This window comes from Kogia breviceps, chromosome 20, assembly GCF_026419965.1.
Source record: "Kogia breviceps isolate mKogBre1 chromosome 20, mKogBre1 haplotype 1, whole genome shotgun sequence".
Classification (NCBI taxonomy): domain Eukaryota; kingdom Metazoa; phylum Chordata; class Mammalia; order Artiodactyla; family Physeteridae; genus Kogia; species Kogia breviceps.
The window spans coordinates 31,826,410-31,843,936 of record NC_081329.1 but is presented as its reverse complement, the minus strand read 5'-3'; the positions used below and the strand labels follow the sequence as shown (position 1 = coordinate 31,843,936).

General features: G+C 44.2%; 1 protein-coding gene across 11 annotated transcripts in view; it reads right to left on the bottom strand.

The window, feature by feature from the left end:
* PSD3 (pleckstrin and Sec7 domain containing 3) overlaps positions 1 to 17,527 on the bottom strand; it is a 647,135-nt gene that overhangs the window by 8,018 nt on the left and 621,590 nt on the right. For all 11 annotated transcript variants that reach the window (XM_067022673.1, XM_059049100.2, XM_067022674.1 and 8 more), the window contains one exon: positions 17,069 to 17,212. In XM_067022673.1, the coding sequence (XP_066878774.1) occupies positions 17,069 to 17,212 (144 nt within the window). The remainder of the gene's footprint in view (positions 1 to 17,068; positions 17,213 to 17,527) is intronic.

The window sequence follows — 17,527 nt, the reverse complement described above, 5'->3', positions numbered from 1 at the left end:
TTGTATATATACCACATCTTCTTCATCCATTCATCTGTTGGTGGACACTTATGCTGCTTCCATATCTTGGCAATTGTAAATAATACTGCTATGAACATTGGGTGCATTATCTTTTTGAATTAGTGTCTTCATTTTCTTTGGATATATACACAGAAGGGGAATTGCTGATCACATGGTAGTTCTGCTTTTAGTTTTTTGAGGGACTGCCATACTGTTTTCCACAGTGGCTGCACCAATTTTATTTTTAACTGAAGTAGAGTTGACTTACAATGTTGTATTAGTTTCAGGTGTATAGCAAAGTGATTCAGTTTTATATAGATCTCAAAAAGAATATATATAGTCTTTTATAGGTTATTGCAAGATAAACTATAGGATATAGTTCCCTGTGCTATTATACAGTAGGTCCTTGTTTATCTATTTTATATATAGTAGTATGTATCTGTTAAACCCAAACTCCTAATTTAATCCCTCCCCGCTGGTTGCACCAATTTACAATCCCACCAACACTGTGGGGGGGGGGGTTCCCTTTTCTCCACAGTCTTGCCAACAGTTGTTATTTGTGTTCTTTTTGATGATAGCCATTCTGACAGGTGTGAGGTGATATCTCACTGTGGTTTTGATTTGCATTTCCCTGATGATTAGAGATGTTGAGTACCTTTTCATGTGCCTCAGGTACTGTTAATCGCAATTGAAAGCATCACTAATTGATATACATTCCAATTTTAGTAAAGAAGTAACAAAGGAATAAAATATTAATCTTTTCTCAGAAAGCTATCAATACATAAGGGTTTAATAAGGGCATATGCTAATAAAAAATATGTCATCAGTATTACACAGTGGTCTATGAATCAGTGAAATCTAAAGTCATATTCATTCTAGGAATTTAGAGACTTAATCTGTCTCTAAACTGCCTTGGTGACAAGAACAAAATGCAGGACAGAACTGTATGTTAATATGAATAAGGTTTAGTAAAATGATCTAAAGACAGTTTAAAAATACATTCAGAAAATCAATGTAAGGCATACTAGTTCACAAAACTAGGGCATTTATACAATAAAAGGGATATGAAGGACAATTTTTTGAGATGACTTGAAAGAGGACAAAAGGAGAAAAGGTGACTGGGCCATTTTCTACTAGCTTTTGAAGAAACTGACATTATTGGGAAAATTCACCAAAAAAATGCATAAAGAAATTTCATCCACTCATTTTACAGCTCCAGCTGCAAAGCTGTTGCCCCCATAAATTACATCAGTGTGTCAATCAACAAACAAAAGGCAGAGCACAGAGGGGTGGCAGTACGTGAATCATCAGATGAGAAGAAAAGATAAAGCAAAGCAAAGGGTGGAAGGGGGCCGGCAACCAGGACTGCTCAGATGTTGAGAGAAATAAAGAAAAAAACAATGTGGGTTTGTTTAGGAACTTCCAATGGCTGTGCTCTATTTCTGAGTTAAAAGGGCTTACAGGGACACAGGCTACTAAACCCAGTGATACAGCTTTGCTTTCTACCATTCTCTGTGGCCAAGCCAAATTCCTCTTTAAAATATTTTAGGAAAACTTATCTTTATTCTCAGGACTCTTCAGGACTACTGGATGGACTGTGATCTATGTTCTTCAGGGATTACAGACTCACCAAATTTGTAAACCTCTATCCAGAGGCTTTGGGGCCAAAAAAAGATTGCCTCTGAGCAAAGACAGGCAGCTCTGAATGCAGCCCGAGGAGTGAAGGGTTCGGACTGCCCTCAAAATTCTTCTCCAAGACCTCTCCTGGCTTCTCCCCTCTGGGGTGGGAAAGTCAGACTTCTTCCTAACAACGCAACCATGTGGCATCTTTGGGAGGGTTTATTTCCTTTTTTCCTTTCAGAGAAGACATGACTCTTTTTTCTAAGACCAATCCTGAAATTTGTTTTAGGTTAGAGCTGGTGTTCAGGGAAAAGCAGAGCAGCAGCAGGATGTGTACTTCTCAATCACTTTTTAACCTGATGTGCCGGTTCAGAGACTGAAAACCTGAGGGTCATGTTCCAATGGTCAATCTCAGCCAAAGAAGCTGGTAGAGGACAGAGCAGCAAACACTGCTTCCCTAGCAGCCTCCTATTGCAGCTGACAGAGTTGCACTGACTGAGGGTGTCATGTTCTAGCCTAACCCCAGGACAGGAATCACGGTCCAACACAGATGGGAGTAACCCTCATCCCCTTGCCAGCCAACGTTGCAGCCCTGTGACCTAGACCTGGCCAGTGACATGTAAGGAGAGCCGACGAGGGTACTTCCATGGAAGCAGTTTTTGGTGCTCTGATCAAAGTTGGGAGATGAAATGTTCAGAGCTATGGCAGGCACTTTGAAACTATGAAACGATAAGCATGAAAACAAAAAAGCCAATGTGCTAAGGATAGCAAATCAGAAATTTAGAAAGATCATACATCTTTGGTGGCAACTCTCAAGCAGCCAGTTGACCATCTACTTTGAGTTTTCTTAGGTGAGATAAAGAATGTTTATACTGTTTAAAGACTCAGTCAAGTTTTCTATTATTTGCAGACTAATAAAATGGTCAACACTCAGCTTGGACTCACTCATAAAAACAACATCCCAATTGACTGACAAGGGCTTAATTTTCCAAAATAGACAAACCGTTCATAAAGCTCAATAACAAAAAAAAACCAAACAACTCAATCAAAAAATGGGCAGAAGACCTAAATAGACATTTCTCCAAAGAAGACAGACAGATGGCCAAGAGGCATGTGAAAAGAGGCCCAACATCGCTAATTATTAGAGAAATGCAAATTAAAACTACAGTGAGGTACCACCTCACACTGGTCAGAAAGTCTACAAATAATACATGCTAGAAAGGGTGTGGAGAAAAGGAACCCTCCTACGATGTTGGTGAGAATGTAAATTGGTGCAACCACTGTAGAAAACAGTATGACAGTTCCTTAAAAAACTAAAAATAGAATTACCATATGACCCAGCAATCCCACTACCAGGCAAATACCCAGAGAACACCATAATTCAAAAAGAGACATGTACCACAGTGTTCATTGCAGCACTATTTACAATAGCCAGGACATGGAAGCAACCTAAGTGTCCATCCACAGAATGGATAAAAAAGATGTGGGGTACACACACACACACACACACACACACACACACACACACACACACTGAAGTATTACTCAGCCATACAAAAGAATGAAATAGTGCCATTAGATGATATCATTTGTATGTGGGATCTAACATATAATACAAATGAATTAATTTACAAAGCAGAAGCAGACTGACAAGACACAGAGAACAAACTTATGGTTACCAAAGGGGAAAGGGGGAGGGGGTACATTAGGAGTTTGGGATTAGCAAATATTATGTATAACTACTATATATAAAATAGATAAACAACAAGGACCTACTGCATAGCACAGGGAACTATATTCAATATCCTATAGTAAACCAGAATGGAAAAGAATATGAAAGAGAATATATATATATATTTATAACTGAATTATATTGCTGTACACCAGAAACTAACACAACATCAACTGTACTTCAATAAAAAACTATCTCAACTGAGCTGTACATGCACTTCCTGTCGTAATTTTATTTAGGAAAAGATACGCTTAATTAATAGGCTTTGGGGTAACGTAGTTTTGTTGGGTCTTCTCTTAATATTCAACAAATTATTGATGGATGTTATTCCACTCTAAGCCATACTGTGGTCCCATAATAAGTATTAAATCCATTGACTATTTCATTATTTCCATGAATAGTTTTATACCAGTTGTTTGCTCGCCATGGGTGCTACAGTACAGTTCTCTCAGTCCTCCCCTATAAGCCTACAACACGTAGGATATCAAGATTGTAAGAGTTAGCCAACAGCTTGTCCTACAGCAGTTTCTGGGTCTGGGTAATGATTAGTTAGTATACTAGTATTTACTAGGAAGCAGCCTGGAGATACTTCTAAAATCCTGAGGAAGGAAACTTGACAATAAAAACTTTGCTCCTTGCTTCTTCTTTCTCCCATACCCCGCATCCATCTGTCCCTCCATCTTCGGAATAAATTCAGAAGCACACCATTTCTCTCTGCTGCCACCACTTCCAGTCTGGACCAAGCACCATCACCTTGCGCCTGGATAACTGCGAGAGCTGCCTCTCCGGTCCCCCTGCTCCCTCTCTGCCCACCACGCATACTCTTCTAGAAAGAGAGTCATGGGCTAAACCGTAAGAGTGTGTCATCTGCTCAAAAGGCTCCAACGGCTTCTCATCCTTAAAAATCCTTCCAAACCCCAAACCTTTACACTGGCCTAGGACACCGCCGTCAGTGCCGCCCCCCGGCCCCCCAGTCCGGTGTCTTACTGCTCGCCCTGGGCATGCTGTGTGCCAGCCACCCTGCCTCCTGGCTGTCCTTGAACACAGCAGACACGTTCCTGCTCCAGACCTCTAGTACCTGCTGCTCTCTCTGCCCAAGAAGCATGGCCCCAGGAACCCACAGGGCATATTCCCTGGCCTCCGTCACCCCTTTCAGTCTTCACTCAAACGTCTCCTTTATGCAGAGGCCTTCCCTGGTCACCCAGACCTAAAACTGCCACACCCGCTCTTCGCGCTGGTCACTGCGTTATTTTTCTCCTTAGCATTCTCGCCATGAGCCTTAGAGTTTGTTTATGAAACAATCTTGTCTGTCTTCCCCCTGCCAATCCTAGAATGCAATTGCATGGGGGCAGGCAAGGACTTGGCTTTTGTTTGTTAATATATCCCCAGCACAGAGGACACAGAGTACACACTAGGTAAACATTTGATGAGTGTATAAATGGAAAGAAGGAACAAATAAGAAAATAAATTTCTCATATCGAATAGAAAACGTATTTTGAACTCTCAATGTGGCAAATTCTAGAAAAATAAAACGCCGGATATAGATGCAGAGGTAGAGGCCTGATGAGCCCCTCTGTCAGTAGCCTCTAGGGAATGCTCTTTCACCTCCCATTCCCATGTTTTCTCCCAAAATGCTAAGGTCTGACCCTAAGTGGTACCACTCAGCAAAGACTTGTCTATGCCCCCCACATCCAGACCACGGCTATCAAGACGCCACCCGCGCAAACCCTGCAGAGTGCACTGAGGCTGCGTACTTAAGACCGGGGCTCTCTCTCTACAGAGAAGGAAAAGTACGTTATATCATACTTTTGAGGTTCATAAAACAGAGACATATTTTCTGAGCGTCTCTTACGTAGTAGTACATGCAGACCAAATTTTATTACACACTTAGAGCTTTAAAAAAAAAAGTGAAAAACTGGACTTGTGGAGTGTGGTGGCTCTTCATTTGTTAGTGACTAGATCTCATTCTGACATCAAGGGCAGCCTCTTAATTTACCTTCTAACAAAAGCATCCATTAAAAAGATAAGAGTTTGTCAACGGTCATTTACATGTGAATTCCTTTGCCTGATGACTCTTGCATGTGACTTATATGTAGTGCACCAGGATCACATTTACCCTTGGGTAAATACTTCAACACTCACCTAAGAGTCTAAGCTCTGTGGGTCAGAGTAGCAGCCTCATCAATATTAATATGGGAGGGAACCTGCTGCTGACACTAAGCAAGTCAATAATAACAATATGGAGGTTTCACACTTTTTCTCTGACAATAATGTTCATAACCAGATAGTAAAAAGGGAAGAAGAAACAACGAACAACCATGAATGAACGTTTTAATTAATAAAATTCATGCCACAAAGGAACCACTGTGCAAGCATGAACATAGCTCCAGATCTGGCCCGTTAAAGATGAGATGGGCTGCAGAACGCAAGTCTGCGGGAAGCAACGTGACAGTGAAAAGAGCAGTCCTGGGGGCAGGTGGCCACTAACTATGGCATTGAGTCACTTTCCTAAATCCTTGCTAGTTTTCGTTACGTGGCCCTCCCACGGTGTGCTTTCGTTAGGAAGGACAGAGGGAGCCTGAGAATGCGGTGTGCTTTGGGGACAGTTACTGCCTTTGGTCACGTTATTAAAGGTCTTTCAAAAATCATTTTCACAGCTGTTCCCTTTTTAAAAAATTTATTTATTTAATTTGTTTATTTTTGGCTGCGTTGGGTCTTCGCTGTGGTGCACGGGCTTCTCACTGCAGTGGCTTCTCTTGTTGCAGAGCATGGGCTCTAGGCGCACAGGCTTCAGTAGTTGTGGCACACAGGCTCAGTAGTTGTGGCTTGCAGGCTCTAGAGCACAGGCTCAGTAGCTGTAGTGCACGGGCTTAGTTGCTCCGTGGCATGTGGGATCTTCCCGGACCAGGGCTTGAACCCGTGTCCCTTGCATTGGCAGGCGGATTCTTAACCACTATGCCACCGGGGAAGCCCCGTTATTAAAGGTTTTGTCGTAGTCTCTGTGGATTCATTCTCAGATCAATTCTTCAAAATTTCAGAGCTGTATGCTCAGCTTCCTTGCTCAGAGATTCTCCGACAGTATGAATACATTCATAGCAGTATAACTGTGTGAGCTGATCCCACTATCAGAAAACTGAGATGGGATTTTACCAAATCCAAGCTCAGTGGCTACTCTCTGCAGAGAAGCATCTGAACACTGCTTTTGTGGTTTTGTCCATTCAGCAAGTTCTCTCCCTTAATTTCCTTCATAAGATTTGCGCTTTCCATAAAACCTTCTGTGACCGCCAAGAGCCAAAGACAATTCAAATGCTTAATGGCTTCTTTGTCTCCTAAAATCAAGTTGTTTCTTCACTCTGTAACCTCCTTACTACATTTTTTTGCAACGTTAATTTATTAAGTTGGTCTTTAATTACCTGTAAGAATACTTCTCAAACATGTAGGAAAAATATCCCTTTCACTAGCAGCAATGCTTACTAGGGAGGAACAATACAATACAGTATCCAAGGCCAAGTAAGCTGTGGCTTAGGTTGAATCTTAAGTGCTAAAAAGAAAATAAAATCCTGAGTATTGTTATTATTTGAAAAGAAGTTTAATCACATCCACATCTGATGGAGCAGTTTCTTTTCTCTTGAGCTCTGCATACCATTTTTCATTTAATTTCATATAACACTATCTCCTTTTGACCTCTGATACATGAATACAATAGTAACAACCTAAATGAAAAGAAAACTGCAATGGCAATTGACCTCTGATACATGAATACAATAGTAACAACCTAAATGAAAAGAAAACTGCAATGGCAATTCTAACTTAGCGCTGCCATTTGCCTTCAGACCTCACTGCACCAGCAATCAAGTCCTGAATACATTTTCTCCTGACATTTCCCCTTCTCAGGCAGGAAGGGGAAAAGGCTAGCTTAAAATGAAAGGAGAAGAACACCAATAATGTCATGTACATAGAAAAACACTTTTTGCTCCTAGATCTCTGCACTGGAAAACAAAGAAACAAACCAAAACAATTAAAACAAGCCAACAAAACAAGGAGCTCTGGAAGAAACTGCTCATCTCCACTCTGCATTCTAAAGGACGATGCAGAATTGACTTACAGACTCTCTCCTTGACTGGCTGGCTCACCCTCTGCTACCTGCTAACTTAAGACAGCAAAACACTGAAAACAGAGCTTTCTATAAGGTCTCATCTGAAAGCTATGCTAGGACTTACATTTTTAAACGAAAATTTAAACCTTTTTTCCCTATGCCATTCCCCTATCAGGCTTCTGCATGTAATGGTAACGCACTGCCAAAATATAGCAAATACACACATTTTTAGGTTGTGTAGCTTGTATTCATGGCTTTCTGGGAAAACCCGAGGCAGTGTGAATTCCATTGTTTCATTTCAGTCTACCTTTTGGCTCGACTGCTCTTTAAATGAACTTTGTGACTTCAATTAGAAACAAAACTAAAATAAAAAGCTTACTTCTAATAATAATATAAGCAGAGGGCTTCCCTGGTGGCGCAGTGGTTGAGAGTCCGCCTGCCGATGCAGGGGACGCGGGTTTGTGCCCCGGTCCGGGAGGATCCCACGTGCCGCGGAGCGGCTGGGCCCGTGAGCCGTGGCCGCTGCGCCTGCGCGTCCGGAGCCTGTGCTCCGCAACGGGAGAGGCCACGGCAGTGAGAGGCCCGCGTACCGCAAAATAAATAAATAAAAAATAATAATATAAGCAGAAGAGGTCAAAAAACTCTAATATGGACAAAAAGCACTGGGTCTGCAGAAAGCGTTTTGAGCGTGTCTTTGTCTCCATCCTGTGGTCCTGGTCTGATGCTCCTAAGGCGTCTGGTCTCTGCCCCCAGAGATCCCACAGGCCCTTCAGAGAGCAGCGAGGGCTCAATCGCCACCCCTGTTGTGCTTGTCCCTCCCAGGGCCCCCTGCTGCCAGGCCCCGGCAGGCAGATCCCCTGCAGTGCTTTTCCCTTTGCAACACGGCAGCCTTTGTGGAGAAGAACAGGACTTGGGTGTCAAGGAGAGCTTTCCCAATTCTGAGAGCTAATTTTTAAAACGCTGCTTCCTGTCTCACTCTTCACACTTTGTTTCTCCAGCTCTCGAAACCCTTTCTATAAACCCAGTCTGTGTTAGTACCCAGATTTTTTTTTTCCTCTTCTTAGAAATTAAACTCAAAATTCTCAACTTAAAAGTCCACAAAGCTCACTTAGAAAATAGAACACAGTTTGTTTTCTAGGTGCAAAACTCAAGAATTGTCCAGGTCCCACCTAGCCATGGGTCAGTCCTGCAGACCTGCCACGCACCAGGCTCCTGGCTCTGGGGGCCCTGCCCAGCGTGGCCTTGCCACGTGAGGGTTTTGACAATAGCTGAGTGTAAAATTAACTGGAAAAAGAAAATTAACTCTGGATCAATGGGATTAAAAAGTTTAATGGAAAAAAAAATTTGTCCTTTGAAACACAGAGATGTGAAGTCAAGTTTCTACACACCCAAGATAAGTAATCTGAGCTAGAGAAATACTACTTATCTGAATAAGAGGCTAAATTTAACTCCTATGGGATAAAAGTTTGTCTCTCACTGAGTTTTTCCTTAGGGAACTCATATCTAAAACAAAATTTTAGGTTTTTTATGACAACATTCTTACACAGGCCACACTCTTAATCCTTGATTCATATTTAGTTTGTGCTTCTGGCTGTACTGGGATTCCCTAAAGTCACACACGCTTTCTCTCAGAAGCATGCTCTCAGGACTCTTTGTGGCAGCTGGCCTGTCACGTGCACAGATCCCCAAACGCCAATGCCTGTCATAAGGGGACAGGTCAGTCTTTCTCGGAAATTTTTAAAGTAGGATTTGAGGAAGCTTTGAAGGTAAACTACCTTCCCCACTGACTTCCCAGGACACTTCATCCCTAAGATATACTGATTACTTTTGAGCTCAAAGCAGTTTTGCACCTTCTGCAGGACCAGTTCAAACATCTCTCTTCCATCTCACCAGTTCTGTGTCCAGTTGTGAGCCTGTCTTGGTAAAGTGTCTGTGACCCGTGGAGTCAGAACACGGAGCGACCAGGCCTCAGCAAGTCCCGCGCCCCCTCCAGCCTCAGGCTCCACAAGTGGCAGAAGGCAGGGCAGCTGTAAACTTCCCAGGACTCTCCAAGGAGGGAAGCATGACACATGGATGAAGACGCAGTGCTGGTCCGGGGAGGGGAAGGCACACGGGAAACCAGCTGTGGCTGACTCTGTCCACAAACTGGCCAAAGGCAGGAAACCTCCGGCGAGAGGCCCCGGCGTGTCCCTCGCGCACGCGAGCCACACCTCCAGGAGCTGTCCAGGCAGAAAGGTGCTCCTGCAACGAGTCTGTGACTGGGGGACCTGCTTCCAGTCTTCCAGCGAGGGCTGTACTGACATATGATTTTTTCCCTAATATTTCCAGAAGAACATTTCTGAAAACATCTTAAGTTTTCATTATAAGTCTATTGAGTAATTCTGAACTAGATACACCTAAAGAACGCAGTAGCCTGCTCCCTCCAACAAGCCTCTGCATCTCAGAGCAGGGGCTCAAGCACACAAGTTTTAAAAAGTCTTACATCAAAAGCATATAGATTCTTCTGGAAAGTAGTAGGAAGAAACCTAAAGTAGTTAGACAGAGATAAAGTATTCCGGGTAAGAATAAAAAAACAGAGTTAGCACAGGAAAAGGGCAGACAGCACCCGCAGTCTGCAAACCAACGGATGGGAGGGTCACTTACCAAAAGGTGCAAGGGAATTGCGAAGGAGGCCGCTCACCCTATTAGCATGAGAACAGCTTTGTGGGGAGACTGGAGGGGCGCTTCCTTCTCACAAGTCACTGTGGTGACAGCGCTCACACCAGGTGGGCCTCTTCTTTACTGAATCCCCACCCAGAAGTAACAATCAAAACAGTAGACAACAGGCGCAGGCACAGCACAGGCAGCTAGACAGAAGGGACACCGTCGGCAAACTACTGTAGAGTCCTAGGGTGCACAGCAGCTGCACCTCCTTCGTTATGCGTGAAACCTGCACCCCACTTGTGACCAGGCCTCCCAGTCCCGGCGGGCTTTTAGGTGGACTGAGAAGCACAGGAGCCACTGCCTCAGGCGGTTCCTGAGCACGTGCAGTGTGGCCACCTTACACACCGAGATGTGCCCTAAGTGTAAAGGTATACTAAAGTTTGAAGACTTAGAAAGAAAAAAGCGTCAAATATCTTAATATTTTATAGTGATTACACGTGGAAATGACGATATTTTGGACATATGGTGTTAAGTTGAAAAACCTTATTACAATTGATTCTACCCGTTTCCTTTTATTTTTAAGTGTAGCTACTAGAAAATTTAAAATTATATATGTGGTTTGCACTATATCTCTATTGGACGGAGCTGGTCCAGATCCCCTGATATCACCAAATTGAACTGTTCTTGTTTTACGTTCAACAACACTCTCAGGGCTCATCGTGAGAGTGAGTTAATCTAATAAACTATTTGCTGTTAGCATGTATCTCGCATCAAAAATAAGGAGTTGGAGGTGACCTTATAGGTTAGTTCACCCAATCCCATCTCATCTCCACAGCCAGAAACTGAGGTCCAGAGAGGATAATTAATACCAAACACATCAAGGATGAGACTAAAGTGGCCTCCTAACTTCCAGTCCATCCCTTTTCCTAGTTTTACTATTTCCTAACTGCAAGTATTTGCCCTTTTCTGGCAGACAGGACACTCACCCAGAGCAGTGGCCCTCCTCAGAGCAGACATTCCGGGTGAAAGGAGGGACTTAGGGACAGAGTCACTGCGGGTCGCATGACTGGCTGTTTGTTCTGCCTCTCAAGCACCCGTTTAAAATGTGATTCAAAGGATCCTGTTGCTAAGCTTCTCCTCCCTTCAGAAGCGTGCGTCATCTTTTACAGATGAAAATCCAGCGCTCTGCGGCCCTCGCTCATGGTGTCATACGAAATGCCACTCCAAACGGCAAGGCAAGACTCCTGTCTCTGTGGTTAACTGGACTTGTATGCCTGGGCAGCTGCTGAACCTGGGTCTCTGGACTCTAACACTTAGTCTTCTACTAGAAAAAGAAAATTCCTAAACTTCCCCAAGAATTCTATTAACCTGCCACATCTTAGCTTCTCAGATCCAGACCGGGGAACACCTCTGTGATGTTTTCTATAAGGGAGACAGTGCTGGATTCCAGGCTAGACTCTGGTACTGAGACTGAGACTCTTCTTCAAGTGAGACAGAGACTCTCCTTCAACTGAGACCCTCCCCTCACTAGGGAGAAAGATGGTGATCACAGCTATCTCTGTACCTTTACAAACAAGGCCACTCACAAATTAGCAGCTAGATCGTCTTGTTTCAGAGGTGGATTAGCCTTGTGGCGGTTGGCAGTGCACTGAAATATGCCCTTGCACTGCTCCTGTGAGAGAAAAAGTGGACCGTCACGTGAAAGTTATTTATCTGAGGTTGACAAAGACTGAGCGATCTGAGGGCGCAGAGCTAAGATCACAAGCAGAGAATCCGTTCAAAAAGAAACCACCACCTACCCACCACGCAACAAATAGCCCAACGATAAAACCGAGGGCTTACACCCAGAAATTCATATTACGTGCGCTCCTTGATATGAGCTGCTTTGAATTTCCTGAACGGCGCCGTATGGAATGTGCTCTTATTCTCAAATACATCAATTTCAGAAGGAATCGCACCATTTTACATGCCACCAAAGATTAGAAATTCAGAAAAAGATGCATCACGCCTCAAGGATGCCCTACATTTTCTAGATTTAAAATATTCCGTCCCAAGAGATTTACATGTCTTACTAGAATGGACATTTGTTGTTTCTAAAATTGAGCTTCCAGCCATGTGGTTCGTGTGGGCCCTGCCTGCCTTAAGCCATAAGCATGTGCTACTCCAGGTCGAAATTCAGGAGTGGGCATGTGGCTGATTTCTAGCCCATTCAGCCAAGGGGACTTATTTTGCATCTGGCCATCGGGGACGTGGACTTCTTTTCCTGCTGGATTGGAACCTGAGAACACATGTACCTGGAAGTATCCATTTTCTAACCACGAAGAGACAGTTTGATTCCAAAACCCGTGTTCAAAGATCTAAGACACAAAGCACATCCGACCGTCTGCAGCCTCTGTACACGGATGGCACACCGAACTGCCCCCAGGGGCCAGGTCAGCAACACAAATGTGGACGCCTGCTAGGCTTGATATACTAAGGGGTGGTGGGGAGGGCCCTGCAGGTCTTCCCTAAACGCATTCAAATCTCAGTGAAAACAAATCCAGCACTGCGATGGCCAAAGAAAACATTCTGACCTTAGGGTCTGCTGGCCCATGAAATGCACTGGTCTGGTGCTGCCCTCCAGGTTTCCACTGGCTCTGCGGTGAACCCGGGAGCCTCTGTTAGCCTGCCCTCGGGAATCCCTCCCTCCTCAGCAAACCTCTTACAGCCCAGTCACGCTTCTCATAGGTGTGGGTTGATACGGTCTCCCTTTCCCTACTCAGGTCTAAGAATTAATAACTTATGCCACTGCAAACATCTGAAATGTCACATGAAAAACATCCTGGATCAAACAGTATCCTCACTTTAACTGCTAAAGAGACATAAAGACACACTTCTGGGGCCAAGTACAGTGCTAGCAAGGGCTGTTTCCTAAAGGGCCCAGGAGTACTGGACACAGCCCAGCCTACTGTGCTTTGAGTGGCTGGAGCTTTGCGAGTTTTTATATGTGACACAAACCACCCACCTGCCCCACACCCTGATACATTTCCAAATGTACTAGAAAGATGGAGATCAGTTAAACATTTTTAAGTGAAAAGGGAACTGAATAAAGTAGAAATAAGTTATAAGGAAGTGAGGCCATTTCTGATATTTATTTTTTGAAACTGGGAAATGATGGCGAGTTTCTTACACAGTCTTGTGACGCCTAACGACCCTTTCGAAACTGAGATCAAACTCCACACAGACTCTTCTAAACAAGTAACAGCCACAACTTGGGGAAACCAATTCAATCGAAAACAAAGCAATGCCACCCCGCCCCACCCCCTGTGAATATGCAACAAAGAGAGAGAGGCATGAACTTGGTCAACTAACAGCCGTTCTGAGTGGAGTTTGCTGCTTACAGTAATAGTGAATATTCTTACAGGCTTAGGCTGAGATTGATGGAAGTCTCCTTGTTCTCTGTAGACTTTTTATAGACTTCAAAAACAAACAAACGAGAGAAGGGACTTGAGGACACGGGGAGGGGGAAGGGTAAGCTGGAACAAAGTGAGAGAGTGGCATGGACATATCTACACTACCAAATGTAAAACAGATAGCTAGTGGGAAGCAGCTGCATAGCACAGGGAGATCAGCTCGGTGCTCTGTGACCACCTAGAGGGGTGGGATGGGGAGGGTGGGAGGGAGACCCAAGAGGGAGGGGATATGGGGATATGTGTATATGTATAGCTGATTCACTCTGTTATACAGCAGAAATTAACACACCATTGTAAAGCAATTACACTCCAATAAAGATGTTAAAAGAAAACAAACAACAAACAAACAAAAAACAACCACTGAAGCTTCTCATTTACCAGAGTTTCTAATCATTTACTGTCAGTCAGAGTTTGGAGAATTTCTAAGTCATAGAAAGAGCTGTGAATTTGGCCCACTACGAAGAACTGTTTGTACTCAAAGCAACTTGGGATATAAATAACTGAAATGCATTAAGTTAGAAACAACCCCAGTGCTATTACCAAGAGCTTAATAGTCTAAAAAAATAAAGGTGTTTTTCTTACCAAGATGTGAAAATTACAAGAACTGCTCTGAAACCACAGGGAGTCCCTTTACCACAGGAACAGGTGAGAGAACAGGCTCCTGCCTGTGTTCTTCCCTGGTGACAAGGATGCAGGTGGGATTCAAGCTCCCCTTCCTGTCACTGCCCATCTGAGGTCACACTGAACTGCAGATGCTGCTGTCTGCTTATCACAACTGTTTACAGGGGAGCTACTAAGCGTTCTCAGGGAATCACTTCCTCTGATGTTATCTTTTATACTCAATAACAAAATTCCATTTACTCACTCAACAAATATGTATCAAGCACTCGGTCCATATTCCAGAAGCTGGGATAGAGCAATGAACAAAGTACATAGGACAGTCAGTAACACTCAGACCTCCTGTTCAGGAAACAGAGCAGCCTGCTAGGGAAGGCTGTAATAAGCCAAGCACTGAATTCTCTGCAGAGCACCTCTAAGGCACACACACAAGACAAATTCTGGTGGCTGAAATAATAGCAAAGTGGACCCCGAAAGATACACTACTTCAATTTTAAGTTAGTGAAAAATAATGATTCACTTAAAAAAAAAAATGACAAAAAATGTTTGAGATAACCTCTATGAAGTGAGGTGCCCGTCTGACTTTCTGGTGACACAGGTCAACACAGTTCGACAGACAATCCAGCATGCCTGACATATTACCATATGAGAAGATTTTAGTGAGCCAAAGTCCTGGAATGCAATCTTCAGGCTCCTTGATGTGACAACCTGATGAAAGCAAGACTTACCTCCACAAAGGCTGGTCTAAGTTCATGTCAGGAAATGAAAACGCTGGCTTTTGCTGGGTTACATTTTCAGAAAAGGGGCACCACAGTGGATGCAAAAGCAGGGAGTGCTTCTAGCAGTGGCATCCCTTCTGTGGTCCTGCCACGCACGGCCCCTGCCTCCTGGGAAGAGACTTGTAGCCTTTGAGCCCAGGGCTCAGGGCAAGGTGTTGAGAGCTGGGCAGCAGAGGCCCGAGGTGCTGGGAAATGTAATTAGCATGTATGAAACTAAAAGGGCCTACAGCTGAAAGCCACTCCAGACGTGTGAAGAATTGTGATTGATTTCTGAGAACTCCCATCTCCCAAGAATGAACAAGTGTGGGGATAGATGAGCTGCTTAGTTCTTTTGTTTTTTAAAAGGTATTTTTTCAAGTCTTTTGCTGGTAAGGCTTCCAAAGTTTTAGCTAATAGACTTTCTCCTTTGATAAAAGAAAGATCTTTCTTCGTCTGCCCAGAGCAAGGACCTGCTTAACCATGAAGAAAACTAGTACATGGATCTGCAGGGGACCAAATGTCACATTTTGTAACAGAAATTTTATGAGTCAGAAAAAGACTTTTAAGAGCTTCCATGAAATCCTGTGCAGCCCAAAAGCAAGCACAGAGCAGAGATTAGAAATGGACCTGAGGTCCCTGCCCTCCAAGGGCTCACAGCCTTGGCGTGGAAGCCATAGATACAAAGGCTTCCTGAAATCACCATAAGAGGAGTCACCGTGCAGGACGGTAACCAGCAGGTTTAGAGCAGGCTTTTCATAGGAGGGATTTGGGCTGCATCTTGGAAGATGAACAGCACTTTCAGAAATGAAATAAGGGGAAGGGCATTTGGGGCAGAATAAAGTAGACGAACAGAGGCATAAAAAGCGTGTTTGGAGAGAGGAGGGTGGGCAGAAATGTGACCGATATACATGGAGGTCGTGGTGGGAAGACCCGTGTTGTGGAAAGACAGAAGGAACCCATATCCTCTCAGACTAAGGATTGGACTTTATCTGAAGGTAAATTGTGGGGAAAATCAAGAGCAGCTGTTGAACAGAGGCAAGCCTTAGAAAACTAACTGTCAGGAACACGCAGGATGAACTGATGACAGGAAGCAGCCGCCAGGCTCAGGTGAGACACGAAAAGCCAGGACTTGGGCAGCGAGGCGTAAAAGCGACACCGGTGGCAAGCGAGGGACAGGAGGGACACCGCAGAGGCGGAGCACTGGGATATGGCTTCTGATCAGATCCTGGGGGATGGCAGGGGCCAGGGCGAGGGTGTTACATTTCGAGCCCAAGGAGGAAACATGATTGCAAGGTGGGAAAGAAGGAGATGAGTAAAAGTAGAATGGATTAGAGCTACAATGAAAAAGAATAGTTAAAGATGGATTCAACACACTCAACAGAAAGAGACTGTAAGAAATTTAAAGATAATTGTTCTTCATTTCGGACTGCAGGCTATCAACTTAAACAAAGAGATACTTTAAGTGTCTTAAAGTGGCAGCTGAAGGCGGAGAGTCACAGGATCCTGCATAACCCTGACACTAACTTGGGAGAAAATTTAGCCAAAGGTAACATTTACTATTTATACTGCTTTCAACCGGCTTTGAAATTTTCTGGCTTTCCAGAGTTTATGGATCCTCCCCATCCCTTTTAATGACCACACTTGCCATAGTATATGGATGTGCACCCCCAGCCTCCTTGTGAAGGGCAGTGGGTGGTAAGAGGAAAAATGCATCTGTTGCTTAGCAGCAGGAAAAAGCATCATGTCGCCCTGTAGCTCATTTCCTCTGCGGCACTTTTTCTGACTAAGACTGTGCCGGAAGAGGTGCAGAAACAGAGAAAGCAGATGCCCACCCTGGCATGTCCATCTACTTGGTGTCTTTTTTGTCTTGCAGCCAGTACCTGCTATTCCAACAGGCAGGCCGTTTGCTTTGAAGTGCGTAAACTGGCAATTATTCTTCGAGGCTTGTTTGACGCTTAAACAGAACCATGAACATGAAGGGCCACCATGACCTAGACCCTGCACAGAGCTCCCCAGGGAGACGCAGGGTCAAGGTACATTGCCCACAGTTACAGTAAGTATTAAAAAAAACCCTGCCTCATGGAAAAAAAAAAAAAAAATCATAAAATAGCTCAGGTGCAGGCAATGATTACATTTAGGTTCGACACACCTCAAACTCCAGATAGTGGTCTTTGAGTTTGTACTCATCCACCTCCTTGGCTTTAACCTTCTTGTCAGGTGGGTAGGAGCGGTGCTCGGCTAGCTCTGTGGTGATCTGCCTCAGCTTGCTTTCGTGAGATTTCAGCTGTTCCTCCTGCAGGAAAGTATTAAGCCATTTAGCATCCGGAAAAATCAATAAACAACTGTAGCACACTTTAAAAAATCCCTTAGGCTGAATGACGTTAATTCATCAAAACAGTCCAACATGCCTCTGCTGCCACATCGTACCAACTTTCTCAGGCCAGGGTCCACGTGTACCTTCGAAAAATGGCAACCAAGGCCAAGGCCAGCCTCCCTAACCAGACCTCTGGTCGCAAAACCAAATGCTTCCACAGCCCTGCGTCAGGAGTAACTGCCACGGAGTTGAGACCAGGCCCCCTGAGAGATACTCAAGCAGGCGAGACACTGG